This window comes from Microtus pennsylvanicus, chromosome 1 (assembly GCF_037038515.1).
Source record: "Microtus pennsylvanicus isolate mMicPen1 chromosome 1, mMicPen1.hap1, whole genome shotgun sequence".
In the NCBI taxonomy this organism is placed as follows: Eukaryota; Metazoa; Chordata; class Mammalia; order Rodentia; family Cricetidae; genus Microtus; species Microtus pennsylvanicus.
The window spans coordinates 163,935,126-163,961,988 of NC_134579.1; the positions used below are offsets into that span (position 1 = coordinate 163,935,126).

General features: G+C 42.1%; 1 protein-coding gene across 2 annotated transcripts in view; it reads left to right on the forward strand.

Annotated features, from left to right (window-relative positions):
- Window positions 1–23,076, forward strand: part of Qrsl1 (glutaminyl-tRNA amidotransferase subunit QRSL1) — a 34,405-nt gene extending 11,329 nt beyond the window's left edge. Inside the window, exons 2-11 of one of the 2 annotated variants that reach the window (XM_075944437.1) lie at window positions 5,820–5,979; window positions 6,655–6,753; window positions 7,800–7,896; window positions 13,677–13,844; window positions 17,134–17,309; window positions 17,389–17,501; window positions 19,664–19,856; window positions 20,478–20,595; window positions 21,268–21,473; window positions 22,611–23,076. In XM_075944437.1, the coding sequence (XP_075800552.1) occupies window positions 5,820–5,979; window positions 6,655–6,753; window positions 7,800–7,896; window positions 13,677–13,844; window positions 17,134–17,309; window positions 17,389–17,501; window positions 19,664–19,856; window positions 20,478–20,595; window positions 21,268–21,473; window positions 22,611–22,831 (1,551 nt within the window). In that variant the 3' untranslated portion in view covers window positions 22,832–23,076. The remainder of the gene's footprint in view (window positions 1–5,819; window positions 5,980–6,654; window positions 6,754–7,799; window positions 7,897–13,676; window positions 13,845–17,133; window positions 17,310–17,388; window positions 17,502–19,663; window positions 19,857–20,477; window positions 20,596–21,267; window positions 21,474–22,610) is intronic. The other variant, XM_075944444.1, reaches the window with a different exon arrangement.
- Window positions 23,077–26,863: the final 3,787 nt, after the last annotated feature.

The window sequence follows — 26,863 nt, forward strand, 5'->3', positions numbered from 1 at the left end:
ATTCTGGAGTAATGATAGTTACATCCATACCTGTGTCTAGTAGTCCCTCAATTACAATCCCATTTATATACACTCTTAGCTTTGGTCTTTGATCATTTATAGAAGTCTACCAAAATAAACATTTCCTATTTCCTACTGAAGTTTTTGACTTATCTTCTGGGTCTATTCCATCATCCAGCATGGTGTGGTTTTTTACAGGAGGCATTGGATTGTTTCATTTTCCTGGTGAGACTTGTTCTCCACAGTGACTGGGAATGACTGGGCCTTGTTTGACATTGGGGCCTGTGAGAGGCCCCCCAAGGAGTTTCCCAGTAATATCGGGTTGCTTTGTCTGTCTGTTGTCGACCTACATTCATTAGTACAATGTCAGCCTTTGCCACACCTCCTACATAGACCAGAAGGCTGAGTCCTCCTATTCTTGCTATTCCTAGAGGAGACATTATTCCTAGGAATTCCTTGTCTACAGTCCCTTCTTAGATGTTCTATTCTTCCACAATTATAAAACATTTGATATTTTGGTGTCTCCTCATACCACTGGAAATCACTTCTTCTACCCAAGCTTCAGTACTATTGTCAAATGCTTCAACATTCATTGTATGCAAGATCCATTCATCTATGGGCACTGATCTAACCTTTAAAGGCCCAAGGATCTTCTTACGTTCTAAGTTGGCATTTTCAGAAGTCAAAGATTCAATTAGTACACGTCTAGCTTCAGGGTCTGTCACTCCCAATTGTATAGCCTTAGTTAATCTTTGTAAGAAGTCAGTAAAGGGTTCTCTCTGGCCCTGTTTAACCCTCATATATGACTCAGTCCTCTTTCCTGGTTCCTGAATCCTGCCCCATGCATTTAAAGCTGCTATGCTGCATAGGGACAAGGTGTGTTCGTTTTTAGTGAGCCTGTTCCTGAGGATCATGAAGAATTTGATCTTGGTGATGTGGGAAGGTCATTTGTCAATCTGTTGTTTCAATGGTTAATCAATAAAGAAAACTGCTTGGCCTGATAGGTCATAAAATTAGGTAGATGGAGTAGACAGAATGCTGGGAAGAAGAGAAGTAAGCCAGACGCCATGCCTCTCCTCTCCAGGGCAGACACGATGGAGCCAGCTGCCAGGTCAGACATGCTGAATCTTTCCTGGTAAGACACCACTTCGTGGTGATTGACAGATTATTAGAAATGGGTTAAGCAAGATATGAGAGTTATCCAAAAAGAGGCTAGATATAATGGGCCAGGCAGTGTTTATATGAATACAGTTTGTGTGTTGTTATTTCGGGTGTAAAGCTAGCCATGCAGGAGCTGGGCGGGACAAAAAGCAGGCCTGCCCGTACCTTTTTTCTACATCTTGGGAAGTCTCAAATCCTTTTGCTTTCCCCTCTTGCTCTAAAATTTTTGCATCTTCTCTCCAGTGACACTTCCAAAGCAGCTGAGGTCCATATCTAGGACTGCTGAGATTAATTGAAGCCAAATGTGTAGAGTGGCCTTAGTGCTTGAAGCCCACATTTTCACCATTTCCCTGACAAATGGTGATTGTAGCTCATAAGTAACTATTGCTTGTTTTTATTTCTTTTAGATTACTCATACGTATTGGTTCCCATGCATAGTCTTTGACTACCTTGGGGTACTTTGTGTCAGGTGGTCTTTCTGAGTAAATTACTGGATATGCAGTTGAAACTCTGTGTAAGTCATCCAGAGGTCTGGCACATACTGATGAGGCTAAATCCTGTCCTTGCACCTGTGTCCCTGCTCATCAATTTCAATAAATTCCTCAGTCTTTTCAAATCTTTTTACTACTGCTTTTTTAAATGTCTGAATCTCCTGTCCAGTGTTCTGTTTTAATGTCCTCACTGAGGATTCCAACTTGTTCAGTAAAGATAATGTCTCATCCTTGGACATATAATAGCTTTTCAACAGATTCTGACAGATTCAAATTGATGCTATCCCTCTCTGTAGTATTGTACTATTTTTTAGTGAGATAATATCGAAAACAAAGCTAATTCCTAGAATCAAATAATAGGAAGGAAAATAGTATAAGTTTTACACAATAACTTCCATAATATAAGCAAAATAATTATTGAACTTCTGGATGTTATCAGTCATTTTTTGTAGTTTATCAGATCCTACCTGTCATAAAGTAATTACAATGACTTAGAGTAGGTGTAATGATTGTTATCGGCCAGCAGGTGTCGCAATTGCAACAACGTGGCCAAGAGCCGCTAGCAGTAGTGAACAGCATGTGTTGCTTACTTAGGTACTGAAAAATATGCTTTGTTTAACAAATTAAGAACAGTTAATAAAGTGATCAAATGACTTTGAGAGTTGGGGCCCAGGATAAAGAGAAAACTTAAATTTTTCTATCAGTACAAATTGCAGACTGTGTGCACCGCGGGGATCGCAGGCAGCAGTGTGTGGGCTGGCATGTGGGTCGTGAACTGGGAAGCACCAGGCAACAGCCTGCTGTGTCTAAGGGCTGACTAAAGTAGTAGGCAGGAGAGTCAGTGCCCAACGCACCATGCAGCTGGCAGACAGATCCCAAAAAGTGTGGACTGGTCCCCATGTTTGGGTGTCAGATGATGGTGGAAGATACAAAATGTCCCACACTAGTTCAAAATTATGTTATTTATTTAGTGGAGACTCACAGATCACTGTCCTAGATCACAGTCCTCTGCACGAATGGGAAACAGGAGCAGAGTCTAGCAGCCAGAAGTGAGAGCCAGAAGCAAGAGAGTGAGTGCAGGCTTTACAGCTACATTTATAGTATAAGAGACCACGCCCAAGTGGGCTGGTATCTTAAAGGCTATTGGCTGAAGGAGCAGAAGGAGCTCCCACTGCATTTGTTTGTTTGTTTTGTTTTGGTTGGTTTTGTTTGCTTTGTTTTTGAGACAGGCTCTCCTCTATCCCAGGCTGGTTCCATACTTACTACCTAGTTGAAGCTAACCTTAAATATCTAACCCTCTTTCTTCTCCCTCCCAAATGCTAGGATTACAGACATGAGCCATCAAACCCAGCTGTGAACTTGAAGTTGGAGGTGAACCAGTAGTAGCAACAAAGATGACAGTGACGTCAGCACTAAAACTGCCAGAAGTGATAGGTGGTGCCAGCCAGACTGTGGATCAACACAAGAGAGACACGGGCTTCAGATGGCCTGAGGTTTTTGAGAGAATGGGAAAGAGCCATGGAGGACCAAGAGAACATGTGCCTACCCCTTCCTCCCAGTAGACTCTCTAATACAAGATAGTAGGAGCAAAGATGGGAAGCCCACTGGCCATTGGCAAAGAAGTTTCAGGAGAGGATACTTTTAGTGACAGTGTTTTAAGTTAACGTTGTTTTATATTTAGATGTAGTGCCACACTTTTGTCCCAGGAGAGCTGTCTAATTTGCATATTATACTTTACACTCAGCCCATTCTGTCTAATTAGCTTCTTTGGTCTCACTTCTCTTTTCCAATTTTCTTTACTGATTTTCTCAAATTGGGAGTCCCTAAAAATGGCCGAAATGAAAAGCAGCACTCCTGCAAGTCAGTGCACCTGGACACCCGCCCTTTCTGACTGATTGTGTGCCTACATTTATTCTCATACCAACTGTTAACTCAGAAAGCAGCTTGATGTCTTAGAAGGCTAACCAAGGGAGCAGAAAGGCACAGGTCCTTACTGGTATAGCTTTACCTCGGGAGAGGTCTGCCTGTACTTGTCTGTCTCTGGGTTTGAGTGTCTGCTTGTCCTAGGTGTTCACTGCCCTCTCTCCTCCCATTCTCCATAGTATTAGAACAAACTGTCATCTTTCACTGCTCTCCAGCTCCTTCCTTCTGAAGCATTATATTTAATATAAACAGTGCAACAGACCTCTTATCACTTAGTTTCTTCCTTAAGGTATGCCTAGCTGCCCAACCCATCCCAGGACCGCTCCTCTAGCCTCCTTTGTAAAGGGTCTTTCTTGTGCTTGTCCATGAGCATCAGGGACTTCTCCTAAACCTTTTCCCCATAGTTTTTCCACAGCGCTCAGCCCTAAGAATGCCATTGCTTTGATGATATGTTTAGTAGCCAAAAGCAGATCGTTTGCAGACCCTTCCCATAAGTGCAAACCTGTTACTTACATTTAAGACAGAAGAATACAGTCAACATGGAGAACAGACTCTTTTTCCGTGAGAGTAGATGTTGAAGTGGGAAGGAGAGTATATTGTCACCCTTTCCTGTACTGTTGAAATGTTATTCTAATTAATCTTATCAATAAAATCACATACCATAGATGTTTGGTCAAAAGTGAGACCCCAGCCCTCTGACACCCCTAAATCCAAGAAGTCTGGGATGTTTGAGTGAAAACGTCACTCCTGCTCCTGACACCCATTCTTGGAGTGCCAGTGGAACAGGGAGCTCCATTTCAAGTCCCCTCCCCAAGGAGGGTCAGGACCACTCCCACAGGCTCTTTAGGCTGCTGCCCAGAAAAGGAACCCATAGTCTCCAGGTTTCACAGGGTCTTCCCTGCTCCCTTCCCCTCGCCATGCTTTCTAGGGCCACCTGGAAGCACTGCATTAAACGTGGACATCTTTAATTTGGTCTAATTTGGTCTGACTGGAATTATTTGCATTGGTGGAGAGGCTCATCTTAAGCAATATTCCTAATATATGGAGGTTTAACAACAATCTCTTGTGTGGCTTTGGGCAAATGACAGCTTCAGAGGTTCAGTTTCTTCATTTGTCCAAGACCGTTAATAATGCCTCACTTGCTAATGAATCGATGAGACTGGTAAACCAACAGTGCCTGGCTCTTGGTAAAAACACTCATCAAGAATTACTCCCTTCCAGACCCTCTTGTCCCTGAACTCACAGAACAGGTGAACAACGGAGCTATCTTTGCATATTATCTCCAAAGAAAGCCTGGTAGCATCTTTGACTTCTTGTTAACTGTCCTTGTCTAATCAGCAAGTACCTATTCTTATTCAGGACATGGCAAATAATCACACTGCATCTCAGGTCTCACCGCTAAACAGTAGGTGCTGGTCACTTCTCTGCATAAAGAATATATTTTTATTGTAGTTGTTGTTGGTGTGTGTGTGTGTGTGTGTGTGTGTATGCGTGTGCATGAGAGTGTGTGCGAGCGCGCATGCATGCATGTGTGCAGGTGCTTGGAAGGACAAAGGAGTTGGCTTCCCCAGACCTGGAGTGACAGTTGGTCTTGAGCCATCTGAGATGGATGTTGGCAACCAAACTTGAGTCTTCTGCAAAAGCTGTATGAGCTTTTAACCGCTGAGTCATCTCTGCAGCCCTGCTTCTCATGCATTTTATTTTAACCCTTTGTCCACCAGCCTTCTTAATGCACAAAAAGACAGAAACCCTGAGTTTATAGAAGATATATGTGTGGATGTATATCATATGTCTCTGCATTTTTTTGAACACCTAGTGTGTCTTATCTGAAGTCCTCAGTAAATATAAAGATCTTTTTCAGTGCTATAAAGTGCTTCTCTTTTTTCACTGTATACTTCTATGGTTACAGTAAGCTACTCCTGAACCTGTTCTCCCCTACCCATCCTATACCCAGGCTGGGCTCAACTGCCTCAAGCCTACATGGCTCGCCTAAACTATTGTTGTTTTCCTAAGTCTAACTTAGAAACAAAATTAGTCCACTAAGGGGAAGATTGCTCCCCACCATTTCCATCGTCCAGCTGATGAGTACTGCTCTTTGCTCACCGCCCTGCTCAAACATAGCTTCTCTGGTTCTGAGGCAAGCCTCGCTTGTGCATTTTGTTTCCACCCTGTATTGTTTATGGCTCCCTCAGTTCAGGATTTGGACTTGTATAGTCTGTAAAGAGATAATTGTCTCTACTGTAGGTTTCTGCAGCACTGAAACAGGGCCAAGTTACACCAACAGAGCTCTGCAAGAAATGTCTCTCCCTCATCAAGAAAACCAAGTATTTAAATGCTTACATTACTGTATCAGAAGAGGTAGCCTTAAAACAAGCTGAAGAATCAGAGAGAAGATACAAACAAGGTCGGTGTAAATTGTGTTCAGTTCTATTTCATTGCTCTCCCAAGAGGAACAGTTAAACTGGGTGTAGCAATGTCTTTCAGTAAGTAAAACTTTAAACTTGATACAATCCCTTGTTTAAAGAACTTGTCCTGAGTATTTAATGTAAATGCTGTATTGTGCCTCTCTATAATAATTTCCAGTGTAAACTTGATTTCTGGAGTTTGGTTCTTCTGGGGTTCTCTGTGGGGTGGGGGGGAAGGTACCCATGTCTGTCACTCTCCACTTTATTCCCTCAAGTCTTCTGCTGAACCTGAAGATAGGCTGGAGGTCAGCAAGCCAGAGTGACATCCTGTCTTCACCCCTCACAACACTGGGGTTACAGGCCGGCATAAGAATAAGACACATGCCAGGCAGTGGTCGAGCACACCTTTATTCCCACACGTAAAGGCAGAAGCAGGTGGATCTCTGTAAGTTCAAGGCCAACCTGGTCTGCAAAGAGAGTTCCTGGATAGCCAAATAGCCAGGGCTGTTACACAGAGAAACCCTGTCTTTGAGAAAAAAAAAAAAAGTAAGCCTTGTGGCCGTGCGCAGCTTTGGTGTGGGTGCTGGGATCAGAACTCAGCCTCATGTGAGCACGCACTCTTACCTACTGAGCCATCTCTCCACCACCAACCCCTCTGTGGCTTTTGAATGCAGGTCAGTCACTTGGAGATTTAGATGGAATTCCCGTTGCCGTAAAAGACAACTTCAGCACAGCTGGCATTGAGACAACATGTGCATCAAACATGCTAAAAGGTAAAGTTTAATGATTGCAACATCAATACTTTCATAAAAACGAGTGTTTTTCATCTTAAAGATAAAATACTGAAGCTTCAAGATAACCTGAGATAAATTACAGCTCTGTGGGAATTAGGGTAGAATATTGCCCCTTCACTGTGTGCTCACTACATGCAGAATTAACTTAGGTGTTGGCCAGCATTATGAATGAATAATGCTTATGAAATTTAGGACCCTTTTCAGGAGGACTTGGTACTGGCTGGTGTTACTCCTGTGGACACTGAGAATTAATTCATCAGTACCTGCTCACCAGTTCTCTTGGAGCTGTGTAGTAATCCCTAGTTTTATTCTTTAATCTGTCATTTTGAAAACAAGAATGTTTATCAAAATATATGGCTCCTTGTAGGAAAGATAAGTGAAAAGAGAAAAGGTACTCAGAATGCTGCCACTAAAAGTACAATTGAGTCCTCTTCATTAGGTGGGCTAGAGCGTGGTTTGGAATATAAGCTAGAGGGATTTTTGGTTGTGTTTTTTTTTTAAATCTGTGGTTGTGTTTTTTTTTTCCCAATCTGTGGGTGGGGTGCTGTTGTCGTTGCTGTTGTTGTTGTTGTTGGGACAAGTTCTCACCATGTAGCCCTGCTGGCCCGAGTTCGCTGTTACCTGGACTGGCCTTGAAATCACAGAGACCCTCTTGCCTCCGCCTCCTATGTGCATAGGCCTCTTTATAACCAAAATTCATGAATTGCTGTGTGACATAACATTATCTAAGAAGAAGAAAAAGCTTTTGAGCATAATGATAAGGAATTATTGTCAGATGAATTAGGTCTATCTTACCATCCAACATTTTATAGTACTCAATGTTTTCAGATTGGAAAAATAGTGAATGATGTAATGAGTATCTTTGAAAAATGGGCAGTTGGCAGAAGAAAAATTAACCCATAGAAGAAAGTACAGTTTGCTATTTAGTTTTAGAATAATTTATACTCCGATAGTAATTATTTAATTAAATTTTGTGCTTCCTATTTGCTATTTTCTCTCATATAATAAAAACATTATTTTTCCAGGTTATATACCACCTTACAATGCCACGGTAGTTCAGAAGTTGTTGGATCAGGGAGCTCTACTCATGGGGAAGACAAATTTAGATGAATTTGCTATGGGGTAGGTAAAATGAAGTTTTCCTCTCTTTTTATTTAACATCTATGCCTTTAATTTCACTGCACTTAGGTACCTAAAGGTAGCAAGGTCACCTCTTAAGGATTCTTTTTTTTTTTTAAGTCTATTTTTGTTGTGTTTGTTTATTTCTATGTCTGTGTAAGTAAATGGCACATGAAGATGCCAGTGGAGGCCGGAAGAGGCTGCTGCATCCCTTGAGCTGGAGGTGTAGGCAGTTGAGAGCCTCCCTGTGTGGTGCTGAGAACCGGCTCCACAAGTCCTCAGCTGCCAAGCCAAGTGTCCAGTCGGTCCGCAGGGACTGTGACATCAGAGTCATAGTCCCTGGGTAAGCCCATCTGTTGTCTAACAAGGATGTAGGTACACTGTTCGGGATTTTTAAGAGTGTAGTTCCCTGGGTAAGCCCATCTGTTGTCTAACAAGGATGTAGGTGCATTGTTCGGGATTTTTAAGAGTGTAGTTCCCTGGGTAAGCCCATCTGTTGTCTAACAAGGATGTAGGTGCATTGTTCGGGATTTTTAAGAGTGTAGTTCCCTGGGTAAGCCCATCTGTTGTCTAACAAGGATGTAGGTGCATTGTTCGGGATTTTTAAGAGTGTAGTTCCCTGGGTAAGCCCATCTGTTGTCTAACAAGGATGTAGGTGCATTGTTCGGGATTTTTAAGAGTGTAGTTCCCTGGGTAAGCCCATCTGTTGTCTAACAAGGATGTAGGTGCATTGTTCGGGATTTTTAAGAGTGTAGTTCCCTGGGTAAGCCCATCTGTTGTCTAACAAGGATGTAGGTGCATTGTTCGGGATTTTTAAGAGTGTAGTTCCCTGGGTAAGCCCATCTGTTGTCTAACAAGGATGTAGGTGCATTGTTCGGGATTTTTAAGAGTGTAGTTCCCTGGGTAAGCCCATCTGTTGTCTAACAAGGATGTAGGTGCATTGTTCGGGATTTTTAAGAGTGTAGTTCCCTGGGTAAGCCCATCTGTTGTCTAACAAGGATGTAGGTGCATTGTTCGGGATTTTTAAGAGTGTAGTTCCCTGGGTAAGCCCATCTGTTGTCTAACAAGGATGTGGGTGCATTGTTCGGGATTTTTAAGAGTGTAGTTCCCTGGGTAAGCCCATCTGTTGTCTAACAAGGATGTAGGTACATTGTTTGGGATTTTTAAGAGTGTAGTTCCCTGGTAAATAATGACTAAGTGCCTTCTCGTGTGCTTATTTTGCCATTTGTGTATCTTTGGTGAAGTATGATCCAAATCTTTTGTAAGCTGGTTTATTTGTTGAGTTATAAGAGTTCTTTCATGTATTCTGGATCCAAGTCTGTTACCAAAGGGTTTACAAATCTGTTCTCAAAGTCTTTGGCTTATCTTTTCTTTCCGACTGTATTGGTTACTTTTCTCTTTGCTGTAGTACAGAGAACTGATAAACCACCCTAAGGAAAGGGCTTATTTCAGCCTACAGTTTGGGGGCCTATGGCAGGAAAGACATGGCTCAGATCACATGACCTGTGCAGTCAGGCGGCAGGGCCAATGTCTACTGCTCAGCCAGCACTCTATACTAGTCAGGGGCCTGGCCCATGGGATGGTTCAGAAATGTGCTGCCCACAGTTCTTCTGTTAACCCCGGCTAGAGACGCCTTGCCCCAGGACCTGTGTCCTAGCTGATTCTAGGTCCTACCACATTGATAATCAGTGTTACCCACATACTGTGTTTTTCAAAGAGTTGAAATTTTTAATTTTGATTAAGTCCAGATCATCTTTTTCTTCTTACGTTGATCTCTACTAATGCTTCCATAATCCTTATCCAGACTAAAATGATAGGTTTTTCTCCTAGTTTTGTTACATTTAGATATGTTACCTATGTTATTTAAGTTTTTTTGTATATAGTGTGAATGTAATTCACTTTTTTGCATATGGACATTTTACTCCGACCGCTGTTTAGACGAGATAAGCTTGTCCTTGTTCTTTACAAACACACACGTGTAAACTTGAGTCAAGATCTGTCTTGACAGTGGTGGCAAGAATTTTCTCACTTTGTTCTTTTTAAAATCACTGTGCACACTGCAGCCCTGTTTTAGATGTTACTGCACACACTGCGGCCCTGTTTTAGATGTTACTGCACACACTGCAGCCCTGTTTTAGAAGTCACTGCGCACACTGCAGCCCTGTTTTAGAAGTCACTGTGCACACTGCAGCCATGTTTTAGAAGTCACTGTGCACACTGCAGCCATGTTTTAGAAGTCACTGCGCACACTGCAGCCCTGTTTTAGAAGTCACTGTGCACACTGCAGCCATGTTTTAGATGTTACTGCACACACTGCAGCCCTGTTTTAGAAGTCACTGCGCACACTGCAGCCCTGTTTTAGAAGTCACTGCGCACACTGCAGCCCTGTTTTAGAAGTCACTGTGCACACTGCAGCCATGTTTTAGATGTTACTGCACACACTGCAGCCCTGTTTTAGAAGTCACTGCGCACACTGCAGCCCTGTTTTAGATGTCACTGCACACACTGCAGCCCTGTTTTAGAAGTCACTGCACACACTGCAGGCCTGTTTTAGAAGTCACTGTGCACACTGCAGCCCTGTTTTAGAAGTCACTGTGCACACTGCAGCCCTGTTTTAGATGTCACTGTGCACACTGCAGCCCTGTTTTAGAAGTCACTGCACACACTGCAGCCCTGTTTTAGAAGTCACTGCACACACTGCAGCCCTGTTTTAGAAGTCACTGCGCACACTGCAGCCCTGTTTTAGAAGTCACTGCGCACACTGCAGCCCTGTTTTAGAAGTCACTGCACACACTGCAGCCCTGTTTTAGAAGTCACTGCACACACTGCAGCCCTGTTTTAGAAGTCACTGCACACACTGCAGCCCTGTTTTAGAAGTCACTGTGCACACTGCAGCCCTGTTTTAGAAGTCACTGCGCACACTGCAGCCCTGTTTTAGAAGTCACTGCACACACTGCAGCCCTGTTTTAGATGTCACTGCACACACTGCAGCCCTGTTTTAGAAGTCACTGTGCACACTGCAGCCCTGTTTTAGAAGTCACTGCACACACTGCAGCCCTGTTTTAGAAGTCACTGCACACACTGCAGCCCTGTTTTAGAAGTCACTGCACACACTGCAGCCCTGTTTTAGAAGTCACTGTGCACACTGCAGCCCTGTTTTAGAAGTCACTGCGCACACTGCAGCCCTGTTTTAGAAGTCACTGCGCACACTGCAGCCCTGTTTTAGAAATCACTGCACACACTGCAGCCCTGTTTTAGAAGTCACTGCACACACTGCAGCCCTGTTTTAGAAGTCACTGTGCACACTGCAGCCCTGTTTTAGAAGTCACTGCGCACACTGCGGCCCTGTTTTAGAAGTCACTGCGCACACTGCAGCCCTGTTTTAGAAGTCACTGCACACACTGCAGCCCTGTTTTAGAAGTCACTGCGCACACTGCAGCCCTGTTTTAGATGTCACTGTGCACACTGCAGCCCTGTTTTAGATGTCACTGTGCACACTGCTGTCATGTTTTAAGGTCACTGAATGCACTGTAACCCTGTTTGTTTTCCACATAAGCTTTAACAGTTTCTTTTGAGCTGGCCTCTGTCTGTATCTTCTAATACATAAATGCCAAGAGTATGTACTAATTGAGATTTTTGCTCATTTCTCTCAACATTTTTTACCTTTTCTGATGTAAACCTTCTATAGAGCTTATGTGATTTCTGTTTTCTTACTAATTAAATTTTTTCATTTAGTTTACATTCTGACTGAAGTTCTCCCCCCCCCCCCCACTTCTCCTCCATCCACTCCTCCTCCATCTCCATTCACAAAGGGGCAGGCCTCCCAATGGTGTCAACAATACACAACACATCACCCACCAGATGGATAGCTGGGGACTGAACAGGTTGTCAGGCTTGGCAACAAAAGTGGCTTAGGCCACTGGGCCACATTCTAGTCCATGACTTATTTTATGCTATAGTTTTTTAATTTCTAATTATTTATAGCAAATGCATAAAAATATCATTGATTTTTCTATATTGACCTCCTAGCCCATCACCTTGTTAAAGTTCATTTGTTAGTTCTAATCGATCTTTATGATTCTTTGGAATATTTTGTGTAGACAGTTTTATTTTTTATCTCTTATTATTTATCTACATTTTGCCTTTTTGAACCAGCTAAGACCATCAGTGCAGTGTTGAAGCAAAAGAGTGTAAAATGGGAAGGTAGAGAGTTAAGGGTGCTTACTGCTCTTGCAGAGGACCAGTGTATAGCTCCCAGTAATGACCTGATGCGTAACTTACAAACACCTGTAACCTCAGCTTCAGGCGATCCAACACCCACTTCTGGCCTCCATGGTATTCTGCAGTCATGTGCATAGACATAAACATATATACAAATAATTAAAATAGGGGGACAGATGTAAAATGGGTAGTCTTGCCTTGTTCTTGATAGTGGGAAGGAAAATATTCAGTCATTCACCAAAAGTACTTTAGACTTTTCCACATTATATTTCTTTTTACGTTTATAATATTTGTTTGGCCAGAGTTACTGTTTTTAGAAACAGAGCCCTGGACTTCCATGTTAATTGTGATATCTCTTAGTACTTGGTAGATACATGTTTAATGAGCTCATCCGTGGCAGTAAACCTGAACGTGGATTTTTAGGATATTTTCTTTTCTCAGCCAATTAAAGTTAACATGGCCAAAGAGGAGAAGGTAGATTTAGTATGTCCCCAGTGTGAGTCTGAGGACACTCCATTACCCGTGAGAGTCAGCTGGAAAACATAGCCTACACCTAATAGCCAGGAAGTATGTAGTGAATCTAAATCAAGAAATGCTCTGTTAAACTTTTTTTCATTAAACAAAAAGATGCTATGAAAATGTTCCACAGTGAGAAGTTCAAGAATGAAAAAGCCAAAATGATAAAATGTGCAAAACCTATTAAAATTATTTGTGACCTTTACTTAGCAAAAATCTCTTTGCTTGGACACAAATAATACAAAGTAAAAACTGGTAGGTTGGTCTTGAATAAAATTAAGAACTTTTGAAATATGCTACTTCAAGAAAAGAAAATGTTCCAAAAGATAACTCTGAGGAAGAGCTATTATGTTAATATATAGAACTGTAGTTAATGTGTTGGTGCATGCCTGAGGCAGAGGCAGGCAGATCTCTCGAGTTTGAGGCCAGCTTGGGAGCTGCTGTCTATGCCCACCCTCCCCCGAATGCTGAGATGACAGGCCTGTGGCCGTGTCTGTCGTCTTATGTGGATGTTAGGAATTCCAACTAAGGACTCATGCTTGCACAAGTGCTCCTACACACTGCACCATCTCCTCATCCCTAGTTTTAGAGGGGTTGTTTTGGTTTTTGAGACAGGTTTCACTCTAGCCCAGGCTTGCCTGGAATTCGTAGATGCCTTCCTGCCTTGGCCAAGACTGAAGGGGTGAACTACCCCCATCCCAGATGCTTTTCTTGAACCTTCTGATTAAGAGGGAGAGTCCTTTGAAAGATTTCCTAATGGTCTGAATGTTTGTGAATCCTTTCAACTGAAAGATCTTAACCTACAAGGAAGTCCGTGTTAACTGATTTGGATGATAGCTGGGAGGGGTCTGCCCTTAGCTAGTAATTTTCTTCATTTCCACCGCCAGCTTCCCATGCCAGCTCCTTAGCGGCCTGATTGGGAGCTGCATCTGAGTGGTGTCGCCTTTTCCAACTCAAGCTACAGTGGGTTAAGAAAAGCTCCGTGAGTTTCCCTGGGGACATAAAATGAAGCTTTTCTAAGGTCCTGCTTTGCCTCTCCATCTCAGATCTGGAAGCACAGATGGTGTGTTTGGACCAGTTAAAAACCCCTGGAGTTATTCAAAGCAACACAGAGAAAGGCGGCGACAGGATGAGCATGATGATTCCCATTGGCTGATAGCTGGAGGGAGCTCAGGTGGCAGTGCGGCCGCTGTGGCAGCGTTCACGTGCTTCGCGTAAGATGCCCCGTCCGTGCTTTAAACCCAAATACAAAACGTCCACCTACGCGCTAAACCCAGCAGCGTGGAGTGCAGACCCTGGTATTTGTATTTCTTTTTGGTGAACTGTTTGTGCTCAACGGTGTTTTAAAATGATGTCTGAGTATACTCAGCTTTAGCCACTAGGTGAACTTTGTACATCAAAACTTAATTTAAAATAACATTTTACCGTTTCTTCTGTAGTCTCTGGTTCCTTAAAAACACGGCTTTATGGATCTTGCCAGATAAGACATTGAACATGAGTGGACTTCAGGAATCTTATTTTTTTATTCACTTGCGGCATCAGTTCACTATGCAAATGACAGTGCTTTAGTTCATTGCTGCTGAGCTGCTGCTGGTGATTTAAAAGAAAAAGCATCCCCTTAGTATTTATCAACAAGATATTTAAATAGTGTTTCCGTACATCTGCAGCTGAACTGTGCCTGCCACTTCGCAGAGCTCTCAGCCTAGGCTGACGATCTGTCGGACGTCAGTAAGAACCCGTCAGCCGTGTTTTAAGTGCCATTTTTAAAGACGTCTCTTTCTTTTTCTAGAGAGAGCTGGCATCTGAGTGTGGTCTCAATTACAGCCCAGTTTGACTTCAGTCTTTGTGTAGCAGACAATGGCCTCAACCCCCTGATCCTCTTGCCTAGCTCCCAAGTGCTGAGGTCCTAGGCCTCTGCCACCACTGCTGGCCCTCCAAAAACTGTTAACCACCTAAAGAATAGTAAAAAATGGTTTCTTTTATCAGTCTCAATTTAAGTAAGTCGAAGATGTTTCCTCGGTAATATATTATGTATGTATTTTCCCTCTCTTGAATTATCCACTAAGACTACATTCTTTCACAGGGATTGCAACCAATAATTTATTTACATATTTTAGAACTATGGTGCTGTGGTTTCCTCAGACTTTTTTTCATATTGCTGAAATCTTGTTAAGAAGCTGAGCCATTTCATTTATCTGTGGAATGTTATAGCATTGCATTAATATTAATGAGAGTTCTGACATGTTAGAAGTGCAGGATCAGGTGAATTTTCCCTTCCCTCAACATCCCCCTTAATGTTATCTTTCTGAATCTACTTTGAGAAGATGGCATTTTGACACATAATTCCTAAGGAGATGTAGGTTTTACTTTTACACAGCCATCAGTGAATGCTAATAAAAGACAGGATCTTTTTAAAATTATGAAAGCAGCAGACTGATTTTGTAGTTAAGTGGGCTTGGCGAGAAACGAAATACAATTCGCATTTTCTGTAGCGTGCAAGTGGCTTATTATTATTAGGAGCGTTACTCAGTCCAAAGCATTGCTTTCGGTATAATCAGTAGATTGTATGTGTGTGTGTAATCAGTAGACACACCAACCAAAAGTAACTTTAGATTGAATGTCTCCTAGCTGTGAGGTAGTCTTCTTTTGTCTCCCTTACATTGATTTATTTGCCTTATTATAGTTTTTAAATTGAGAAGATTCTTAGAGTATGATTGAGCCACATAGAAAGAATGAGACAGGCCCTGTGGGATGATACAAAAGTTACTCAAGGTGCATTGAGTGAAAACAAGTTATGGACAGTGTATGTAACTCCTGTTAGGAATAATCATTGGTCATACATGGGGAATCCGGATGAGAAAGTGTGTAGCAGAGCTATTGTGGGTACTAAAATAAGTAAATTTTTACTTCTACATTATATAATGATATGATACTTTAAATTTTGCAGTAGGCATGTACTATCCAACAGCTTTGTTTTTAAATAATTTAAAATTTTCAGTTGTGGTAAAATATGTATATGTAATTTTGCAATTAATCTGCAAAACTTTTTTTTTCATCTTGTAAAACTGAAGCCAGTACCCGTTAACTGCCCCCACCCCCAGTCTCAAGCAACCTTCTTGCTGTCTGTGTATTTGACTGCCCTGGGTACTTCCTGCATGTGCTTTCTGCATTTGTCTTCTTTGACTGGCTTGCTTTACTTAGCATGATGTCCTTCAGGTTACGTTTTTTGTTTTAATTAGTTTCTTCTACTACATAATATACTGTTTTAAACCATGTTACTTTAAAAAAAAAGAACAGAATATATTCTCTAAGTGACTGGTCTATGAAATGAGCATTTACATTGTTGGATAATGAAAAATTTTTCAAAATGAATATTTAAGAAGTATTTTTTGCCTGGCGGTGGTGGCGCACGCCTTTAATCCCAGTACTCGGGAGGCAGAGGCAGGCGGATTTTTGTGAGTTCGAGGCCAGCCTGGTCTAGAAGAGCTAGTTCCAGGACAGGAACCAAAAGCTCTCGAAACCTTACTAAACCTGGATGGAGGTGGGCGGTCCTTGGACTTCCCACAGGTCAGGGAACCCTGATTGCTCTTCGAGCTGATGAGGGAGAGGGACTTGATCGGAGGAGGGGGAGGGAAATGGGAGGCAGTGGCGGGGAGGAGGCAGAAATCCTTAATAAATAAATAAATTTTAAAAGAAAGAAGTATTTTTTTAAATCAGATTAACCAAAATTTTAAAAACTGAGTACAGTAATGATAATGAAATGTTAAAAACCAGTTCACTAGAAGTAAATATATGAATTGTCCTGATCTGCAACAAGTAATTTGATTATATAGGTTAAGAATTTATAACAGCAAACAGGCCCTTGTGTTCACTAACCCTCTTTCTTAGAAGCCAGCCACTTAAAGCAATCATCAAACATGTGCAGAAATTTATGTGTTAAGGTGTTTATCAACAGAGGTGTGCAGAAGTTACCATTCCAGATGAAAACAACATTGTGCAAATTAGAGTACATCTCTAGCCATGACTCTCAATGGGAGAGCAGTCTTGGGGTCCAGGTTTCTGCAGAGAGTGTTCAGCTTGTGAAAGATACTGCCTATTGTTACTTGACATATTTTAAAATATTTGTACATATGGTCAACTTTTACAATTTTAATGGCAGCGAAAGGTCATTATAAACAAACAAAATCAGGATGGAAACTTAAAATTACAAAATGTTCTCCAAAAAGGAAAAAAAACCCAGTTTTTTAAAAAGAAAGGCCAAGCATAGTGGTGCATGCCCATAATTCCAGCTCTCAGGAAGCAGAGGCAAGAGGAAGGGTTGGATCTGCCAAAATGTTAACTGTGTTTGTTACGGGGTCTTTGTGCTTTTCTATACCATATGAGTCCTTTGAGAGGAGTATGGCTTACTCTGTGTCATTAAGGGAAAGTACACTTTTAGATAGTAGATTTCAAATGCAATTCGAGAGTGTCATTCCTCTAAAAAGAATTCTCTTTGAATCCCAGGGCTCTAGGATCAGATACTGGAGGGTCCACCAGAAACCCTGCTGCCCACTGTGGGCTTGTTGGTTTCAAGCCAAGTTATGGCTTAGTTTCCCGTCACGGCCTCATTCCCCTGGTGAACTCGATGGATGTGCCAGGAATCTTCACCAGATGTGTGGATGATACAGCTATCGTGTTAGGTATTTCTGTGGTTACGTATTATTCAAAAGTCTCACTGTAAAACAATATGTTGGCCACAATAAGAATATCTTCTTGCAGGTATACTGGCTGGACATGACCCCAAAGATTCCACCACAGTACAAGATCCTATTAAACTATCCAGGATTCCCAGTGAGGTGGATGTGAGCAGACTCTGCATAGGAATTCCAAAGGTAACGTCTTTTCATTGCTTTTCAGAAAAGCTGGCTAGTCAAATGCAAAGTACCAACTAGGGAGCGAGACTGGTTGGTTTTGAACCCCTGTGCCCTCTTTTATTGGCTATGTGACATCTCCTCCTAAGTCCAGTTTCCCCCTTTGTGGAAGAGGACGACAGAAATACAGACCTGAGAGTTGTGGGATTAAATTTAATTATCCTATAAAGCAAGAGCTTGTAAACTTTCCTTGGAAAGAACGTGATATTGTTTGGGGCTTTGTAGGTCCTAAATCTGGGCTTTTTAACTCTGCTGTTTAAGTGAAGGCTGCCATAGGCGATATGTAAATGAAGAAATACGTCTGTGTACCAATAAAATTTTTTTAAAAGTGGATGGCTATTACATCTTGCTTGTGGTTACAGTTTGCTGATCCCAGATGTAAAAGACATAGGCATACCTTTTCTAGTAAGGTCCCATTAAATATTATTGCATTTATTTTTATTATTGCCATTTAGACTATACAATTACAATAGAAATAATCTATACATGTAAGAAATAAATTACTGACACTTTTAAAGTTAAAAGTGTGTGTGTGTCTATGCGTCTGTTGTCTGTGTCTGTGTATGCATGTTTTGTCAGGTTTTTTTTTTTTTTTTTGGTTTTTTTGGTTTTTCGAGACAGGATTTCTCTGTGGTTTTGGAGCTCTTGTAGACCAGGCTGGTCTCGAACTCACAGAGATCCGCCTGCCTCTGCCTCCCAAGTGCTGGGATTATGTTTAGTCAGTTTTTATCTAAATTTTAATTTATTTTTTAAAAAGCTATATATATGTATGGATAGTTTACCTGTATGTCTGTTTGGTACCGTGTGTGGGCCTAGTGCCTGTGGAGGATATAAGAGGGCATCAGATGCCCTGGAGGTGAAGTTACAGTTGGTTTGAGCTGTCTGACAAGGGAGACAGGGAGTAGAACTCATGTCCTTTGGAAGGACATTCAGTGCTCTTCACTGCTGAGCCATCTCTCCAACACCTTTTATTATTTTAAGTTATATGTAGGTGTGTGTGTGTATCAGCATGTGGCTATATATACATAGTACAAGTGCCCACAATGCCAGAGACATCAGATCCCTGGGGCTGGAGTTACAGATGTGGCTGGCAACTAAACTCAAGTGAAGTAAGAGCTCCAAACTGCTGAGCCCAGACTGACTTCCACCTCAGTGACCCTCCTGCTTCTCTCTCTCAAGTGCTGAAATCTAGGTGTGTACCAACTGAGCCAATTATATACCTGACAATATATTAATATTTACTATATTTTTTAAATATATTTTAGAAAAACAACTTGGAATAACGAGTAATGAGGCTTCTTAATTTTGGCATCACTGATATTTTATTCTGGAAGGTTCTGTGGTAGAAAATCATCTTTGCATCCCTGGCCTCCACCCCTGTCCCATAAAATTCCTCACCACTACAACTCTACAGTCAAAGCATCCACAGACATGATCAGGTGACACCCTACTGTAAAGAATTGCTGCTTTAAAAAGACTTTCATTAAAGATCTGTACTTTCTTTAAAAGACAGGATAGATTAGCTGGGCGGTGGTGGCACACACCTTTAACCCCAACACTCGGGAGGCAGAGACAGGCAGATAGATCTCTGTGAGTTTGAGGCCAGCCTGGTCTACAAGAGCTAGTTCCAGGACAGGCTGCAAAACTACAGCGAAACGTTGTCTTGGAAAACAAAACAAAAAGAAGCAAACAAAAGACAGGATAGACCAAAGCTTTAGAAGTGAATCTCATTGAGTCCTAGATCCCATGTAGGCATGATGGAGTGCTACTTCACTTTCCTATTCTCGATACTTGTCATCCATAAAATGAAGAATGATGATGCTTATGTAATGAGGTGTGAAAAGCATAAACTGAAAGAACCTCTAAAAAATATCTGCAGAGTATTTGAGATGTAGTGAACAATTAACAGATACGAGTCCCGACCAAATCACCCAGCTTTATACTGCTATGCCCAGCTACAGTACTGTGCTGTGCTCACAGCTCATCAACATTTCTAGTCTAGCCTTTCTAGGTACCTACCAGCAGTACTAGCAGTGTCTCAGTGTAGTGGATTGCCAACGATTTTCGTATACAGATATTTATGAGTCTATATAGACTTTCCTGTGTTTTGTTTTTCCTCTAAGGAATATCTGGTACCAGAGTTGTCGAGTGAGATACGGTCTCTGTGGTCCCAAGCTGCTGACCTCTTTGAGTCTGAGGGTGCCAAAGTGATTGAAGTCTCCCTGCCACACACCTGCTACTCAATAGTCTGCTACCATGTGCTGTGCACATCAGAAGTGGCATCGAATATGGCAAGATTTGATGGGCTACAATATGGTGAGCTGGCTGCTTTGTGGTTAGGATACCTCAGACATTTGAAAGGTTCACATACTGGTTATTATAATGATTCAGGAAGGCAAATCAGTAAATCAATTTTTTTCCTTTTATTATTTTAATATTGAACTTATATTCATCACAGTTCTTTCTTACATTTTATTCTTGGGACTGAAGGGAAATTCTTGAAGGGATTATCTTTGTGTGCCTATCTCATCTGATGTCTTACAAGGTGAACTCAATCGAAGTTTGCATGGATGGATGGATGGGTGGGTGAATAGATGGGGGGGTGAGTGAATAGATGATGGATGGATGGGCAGATGGATGGGTGGGTGGGTAGGTGGTTCGATGGATAGATGATGGATGCATGAATGGATGGTTGGATGGATGGATACATGGATGGATGATTAATGGATGCGTGGATGAATAGATGGGCACATGGATGGATGGATGATAGAGTCTTTTTATGGCCCTTTTCTCTCCATGGTTAAGTCCCATAATTAACTGGTCAGTCAGTCACAATGCAAATAAAGAAAAGGAAATTGGACAGGAAAGTTCTCTAAGATCCATACTAGAGGCAAACTTTTAATTCTTTTTCTAGTAATGTTTACTTCTTGTTCTTAGGTCACAGGTCTGGCATTGATGTGTCTACTGAAGCCATGTATGCTGCAACCAGACGAGAAGGGTTCAATGACGTGGTGAGAGGAAGAATTCTCTCAGGAAACTTTTTCTTATTAAAAGAGTAAGACAATTGCTTTAAGAATTTTTGCTACTCTTGAAACCTTAAAATTTTCGTATCCAGAAATATACTGACTCAGCTAGCAGGGTCCTTGCCCAGATGTCTAAGGCCCCAGGTTTGATGCCCAACATCAATATTGGGTAGTGCATGCCTGTAATCCCATTACTAGGGAATCTTTTAATAGTGTTTGAGCATCCTTCATTTAATTATCTCTGCCTTCCTGGTATTCATAAAATACCAAACTGCAGCACTGTGCTTTCCATGATGGAACCTGCTTCCCACCAGCTCTTTATTCCAGCACTAGCTAGGATCTCTACATAGTGAGTTCTAGACCAGCCATACTATATAATAAGACCCTGTCTCAAAAAATAAAATAGCACTTGGCTAGAAAGATGCCTCAGTAAGTAAAGGCACTTTAGGCTGATTGATGACTCGAGTTTGATTCCTGAGATCCACACTGTGGCAGGAGAGAAGTGACTCTGGCTGCTTGTCCTCAGCCCAGCCCATTCCTTCCTTGTTCCCTCCCCACAAAGTAAATATGTAATAGTAATAGTCTTAGTGGTCCCTGATGGGACAGCTGTGGATCCAGTGGCTCATTAATATGTCTAATGTAAGAGAACAAAACAAAACAGAAACAGAAAAAAGTCTTTAAGATAGCTTTGTATTTTTTCACAGAAATTATGAGAATTATTTCGTCAAAGCGCAGAAAGTGAGGCGCCTCATTTTAAGGGACTTCGTGAATGTTTTTGATTCTGGTGTGGATGTCCTGCTAACTCCCACCACCCTGACTGAGGCAGTGCCATACTTGGAGTTCATCAAAGAAGACAACAGGACGCGGAGTGCCCAGGATGATATTTTTACACAGGCTGTAAACATGGCAGGTAGGGATTCCTTAAGGATGGTTTGGTTTTTTTCAAAGTTTAGACAGACTCCCAGGTCTTCAATTCAGGCTCTAGCAGGATTGTTTCCTTCTAGAACACTTGAGGGGGATGCGTATGTGTTGTACATGCACATTTTTAAGCAGTATGTGGTATTTTTATAATTGGGTTAAATAGACATTTTTAGCAGAAAACCACATACTTCTTACATCAGGAAGCAGTTACAATCACTGTTCACAATTTAGGAAGCTAAGTTGTTTACTTAGGAAGATAGCTCATAGGGCTGGGGACGAGGCCCAGGGGTAAAGCACTTGCCACATAAGCAGGGACCAGAGACCAGAGTTGAAATCCCCATCACCCACATGAAGCCAGATGGAATAGCGTGTATCTGTAGTCCCAGTGGTCCCATAGCAGGATGGGAGGTGGAGACAGGAGGCTTCCTGGAAGTCAGCTGGCCAGGTAGCTTTTATACACAGTAGTGAGCGAGAGCCCTCGACTCAGATCCAATGGAAGGCAAGGACCAGCACCAAGGTCTTCTTGATGTATCCATGTGCACACACACAAACCAAAAGAAAACAAAAAGATAGCTGCCAGATCATTCCCTAAGCAATTTGTGTGTCTTATTTTGGGTTTCCATTGCTGCAATGAAATATGACTGAAACAAGTCTGAGAGGAAAGTGACTTACTCTTCCACATCCCAGTTCATCATCAGAGGAATTCAGAACAGGAATTCAAGCAGGACAGGAACTTGGAGGCAGGAATTGGTGGAGAGGTGGAACTCACTCTGTAGACCAGGACGGTCTCAAATTCACAGAGATCCACCTGCCCCTGCCTCCCAAGTGCTGGGATTAAAAGAGATCGCTACCACCACCCAGCTTTTTTTGTTTGTTTGTTTGTTTGTTTGTTTTTGTTTTGAGAAGGGGGTTTATCTGCATAGACCTGTCTGTCCTAGAACTCACTATATAAACAAGGCTGGCCTCAAACTCACAGATACACATGCCTCTGCCTCCTGAGTGCTGGGATTAAAGGCAAGGCAAGGGCCACCGCAGCTAGCTATCATAGTTTAAGCCTTATTCTGTCTTTATCTACAAGCACAGGGAAAGAGGATTCACGGGTTGATGACTTCTTTCTCTTCCTCAGGCTTACCAGCAGTGAGTGTCCCTGTGGCCCTCTCAAACCAAGGGTTACCAATAGGACTGCAGTTCATCGGGCGAGCATTTTGTGACCAGCAGCTTTTGACAGTTGCAAAATGGTTTGAAAAACAAGTACAGTTTCCTGTTATTCAGCTGAAAGACCTCATGGATGATGGCTCGTTGGTTCTTGAAAATGGAAAGTTAACTTCTGTTTCTCTAACCCAGTAGTGATCAACACTGGGCCTCTGGCTTGCCAGGCAAGCCCTCTGCCTTTGGACTGAACGCCCCTCCCCCAGATCATGCCGTTCACCTGACTCTTAAGAGGCTCTGTTCTCTAGAGTGCCCAGTGACCTTGCTCAGCCCTGTGATTAAATCACTGTCGACACTGTCTGTCCTGGGAATCACTTCTTCAAATCCCTGTGATGTTGTTCATTGTAATGTTTATACATTCATTAAATAACAGTTAAATTCAAGTATTGAATTTTACTATAACACAAAATTCAAGGTCATAAAAACAATGCATTCTGCATAATTTTCATTACGAAGAACAGAAATTAGAGTAAAACTAAGTTTAGTAATAAATGTCTGACTCCCGAGGTGACTGGTGTGGTTTTGACAGGCAGTTGGCCCTGCAGTCGCCTCAGCTGTGTGAGAAATGCATGCAGGCAGACAGGACTTGCCCTGACGAAAGCGCTGGGCATAGGAGGAAGTGTGGCCCCCTAGGCCCAGAACCACACGAGGCTGCAGCTCCTCAGCCGTTTCTCTGGAAACAGAGGTAAAATGACAGGACTTCCTCCTTGCCTCGCCTCTCTCAGAGCAAGCACAGCTCTGGGTCACACTGGATCACCTCCCTCTTAATCTCAGGGTGGAAGGTTCCAAATGCCCAAGGGACACACGGTGTGAACGTGTGAGGAGACCGTGGTGAGGATGCCAGAGATGACATCATAAGATCATCTTTCCCTGGAGTGTCTCGGCGATTCCGTACTCCCTTGACCGGCTTCATCAGTGTTCTCTGTTTGGACTTCTTGAGTCCCACTTAGACAACATCTAATAAAAATGTCCTCTGGAGTGTCATGGTTGAACATCTCTGTCTCTGCTAGGACACTTGTCACCTCACGTTAATCCGGCATTTTAGGTTGACACGTGTATATTGTTGAAAGTAGGAACCTGAATTACAGTGATCAATTTATCTGCTTCATAAGAAAAGCTTATAAATGTGAAGGACGTGAGAAAATACTGAGGCAGAGCCCAACTGCTCTGTCTGGAATTCACCCTGCCTGTTGCTCTCATTGGCACTTTCCCTCCTCAGGGGACGCGCCCACTCACAGATGTTCAGTCTGATCGCACGTAAAACCTTATGTGCCAGGCTCGCTGGTACTCTCAAATTCAACTGAATTCCTGACAGGAGAAAATATAAGAAAACTGTATTACATTTGGCCCTCCACATCTATTGATTTCACATTTTTTAGAGGTACCACCAACCGTAGATCATAGATCAAAACTGGTGGGTTTGAAAGATGCTAGTTCTAGAAAGTTCCAAACAGCTAAACTGCAAAGTTTTGCCTTGCTCTGAGTACTAGGATGAATCCATGCAAAAAGGTAATGTGTAGTGATAAGAGATTCTGAGTAACCCAGAAGTTTAACGTATACAGAAAAAAAAATAGGTAAATCTGTCATTTTATAGTCGGGATCTGTTCCTATGGAATACTTAGATAACTAAGAGGAAATCATCCTAGTTGAAAGAGCTAAATGTAATATTAAAAACAAGCAAACACACGCATACACACACACACAGACACACACCTGTCCCAATCTAAGAAAAACAAAAACCTGGAGTCAGATATTAGGGGATGAAAGCTGAAAGATTAGAGAAGCAAAGCAGTCAGCTACAGAGTTCTTACCTCTACGAAATCTTCAGACCAAAAAGAAACGGAGCTCCTATCTCCACCCCCACCTTACATTCCTCTCTCCACCCAGTCATATCACTTGCTCACCTTATCTAGGTAGTCCCTCACAGGCCTGCCCAGAAGCTTACTCATCTAGGTAGCCCCTTAGAAGCCTGCCCAGAAACTCACCTCATCTAGATAATCCCTCAGAAGGCTGTCCAGAAGCTGACTGCATTTATATAGTCCCTCAAATGTGCTGGAGTCTTATGTGTGGGTGGTTCCAGATCCTGTCAAGGTGACAGCCAACAGGGACCATCACAACACCGACAATCACATTTGCCTCAAACTCACAATTGTACCTCAGCTTCCCAAGCACCAAGTTCCAGCATGTCATACCACTTCCGGCTCTTAGGGGAGCAGGCAGCAGAAACAAGGTTCCAGCAATGAGGCCATTTAAGATAGGTAGCTTGCCTTAGTTATTTCAAAAACAGTATGTGTACCAGAACAGAAACCTGAGAATATTTTTAAATTGCTAATGTTAAGTAAAAGGTTTTTCCCCTTTATACATCAATAGAATATAAATCCAAAAGGGTTCTAGGCAGTTCATTAAAAAAATTCATTAATACAAAGTGTCTTTAAAAGTAAATAGTTGAAGAAATCAATAAATGATTTAAAAAGCAAGGCTGAGAGATACAGCCAAGGTACTAAAGACTGGATGGTAGTGTGGTGGGAAATTACGCAGCAGCTATCCTGGTGGCCAAAGTCATGGGATTTAAAGAACAGGTAGACCCAGTTTTGACTTTGGTGATGCCCTCTGGCACTATGGGACACCCCTGAGCTGTACGCCATAGCCTGGAAACATCTCTGTGTATGGTGGCAGAAATCTGCCATGCTCTCCTGACTGCCTAAGCCTGATCCTGCTGTCTGTCCAGGCAGGGAGCATAGGCATGGTCTCAGAGTACTTTGTTCCTGATCCTGAGCAGGAACACAAACATCTAGTCCCATAAAAGCCATTGAAATGCTTTATAGCCGGAGTTTGTGCTGGCGGCACAGCCCAGGAAGCTGCATTTTAAATCCGGGCAGCTTTTTTTTTTGATACGGCTGCTAAGTCAGGGAAATTTAAGAGTGTGATGCAGGAGTTCCCTCTGTGTGCTGTGAATAAAGAAACTGCCTTGGTCTGTTGATAGGGCAGAACTTAGTAGGCAGGGAAGACAGAACTGAATGCTGGGAAAATGAAGGGCAGAGTCAGGAGACACCATGGATCTGCCACCAGAGTAAGACTTGCTGCCAAAACATAGCCGGTAAGCCACTGCCACATGGCAATACACAGATTAATTGAAATGGGTTAAACTAAGATGTAAGAGTTAGCCAATAATAAGTTAGAGCTAATGGGCCAAGCAGTGATTTAATTAATACAATTTCTGTGTGGTTATTATGGGGCTAAGCTAGCTGGGCGGCCAGGACAAACAAGCGGCTCCCCACTTCTACAAGGGTGCATTCCAAAACTTGTAGCTATAAGACAACAGCTAAGACTATGGACTTGAGCTTTTCTGACAGAGACGTTGGATAAACTAATGGCACAGGGCCAATTTTTAATTTACTGGGAAGCTTATCTACCTCCCTGGTGATCTAGTATCTTCTGGAGATAGTTTAAAACTGATAGACTACATATTTTTAAACTATTTCATGTTTTTAATGCAGAATTGGCTACCTTGTGATTAGGAAACATTGAGATCTGAAAAGGCTCTTGGCTCTGACATCCAAAATGCAGAGCTGGAACACTCCTCAGGATGGAGGAGCCTCAGAAGGGACGACCCCACATCCCTATGGGGAAAACTTTCAGACAGCTACATTCTTCTCCATGAAAATCATGTCCTAATCCAACATATAGACAGATAATTGAAGCTCAAGAATAGTGTGTCTTAGCTACAATTACATTATCAGAAAAAGTTTAAGGTAAATGTTACTAATAGTTCACTGTACATCCATCAGGAAAAGACATTAATGAAGCACCCATGAGACATCTAATCATAAGCAGTTTCACACTGGTGAATCTGCCAAGTTAAATTGGTTACAAGATGGGCCTACAAAAAAGAATAATGGAAGATTTCTGCCAAGTGATACCTGGCCATTTTAACACACACTGTGGAATACTTTCTGGGCTCTGATGGTATGAATGCACTGAGAGTACCCAAAGGTTTCAAGTCACTAGCATGCACAGTAAAAGGCAGTGGAGCTGGATTCAGAGTCTGAAAAATTTTATATTAATGAGGCATTATAGCTCTAATTCAGTACTCCAATAGAACCCTTCTATAGACAATGTCTGAAGACATTTATCTTGTTTAAGTTACACCAAAATTATTTCTTAAGAAAC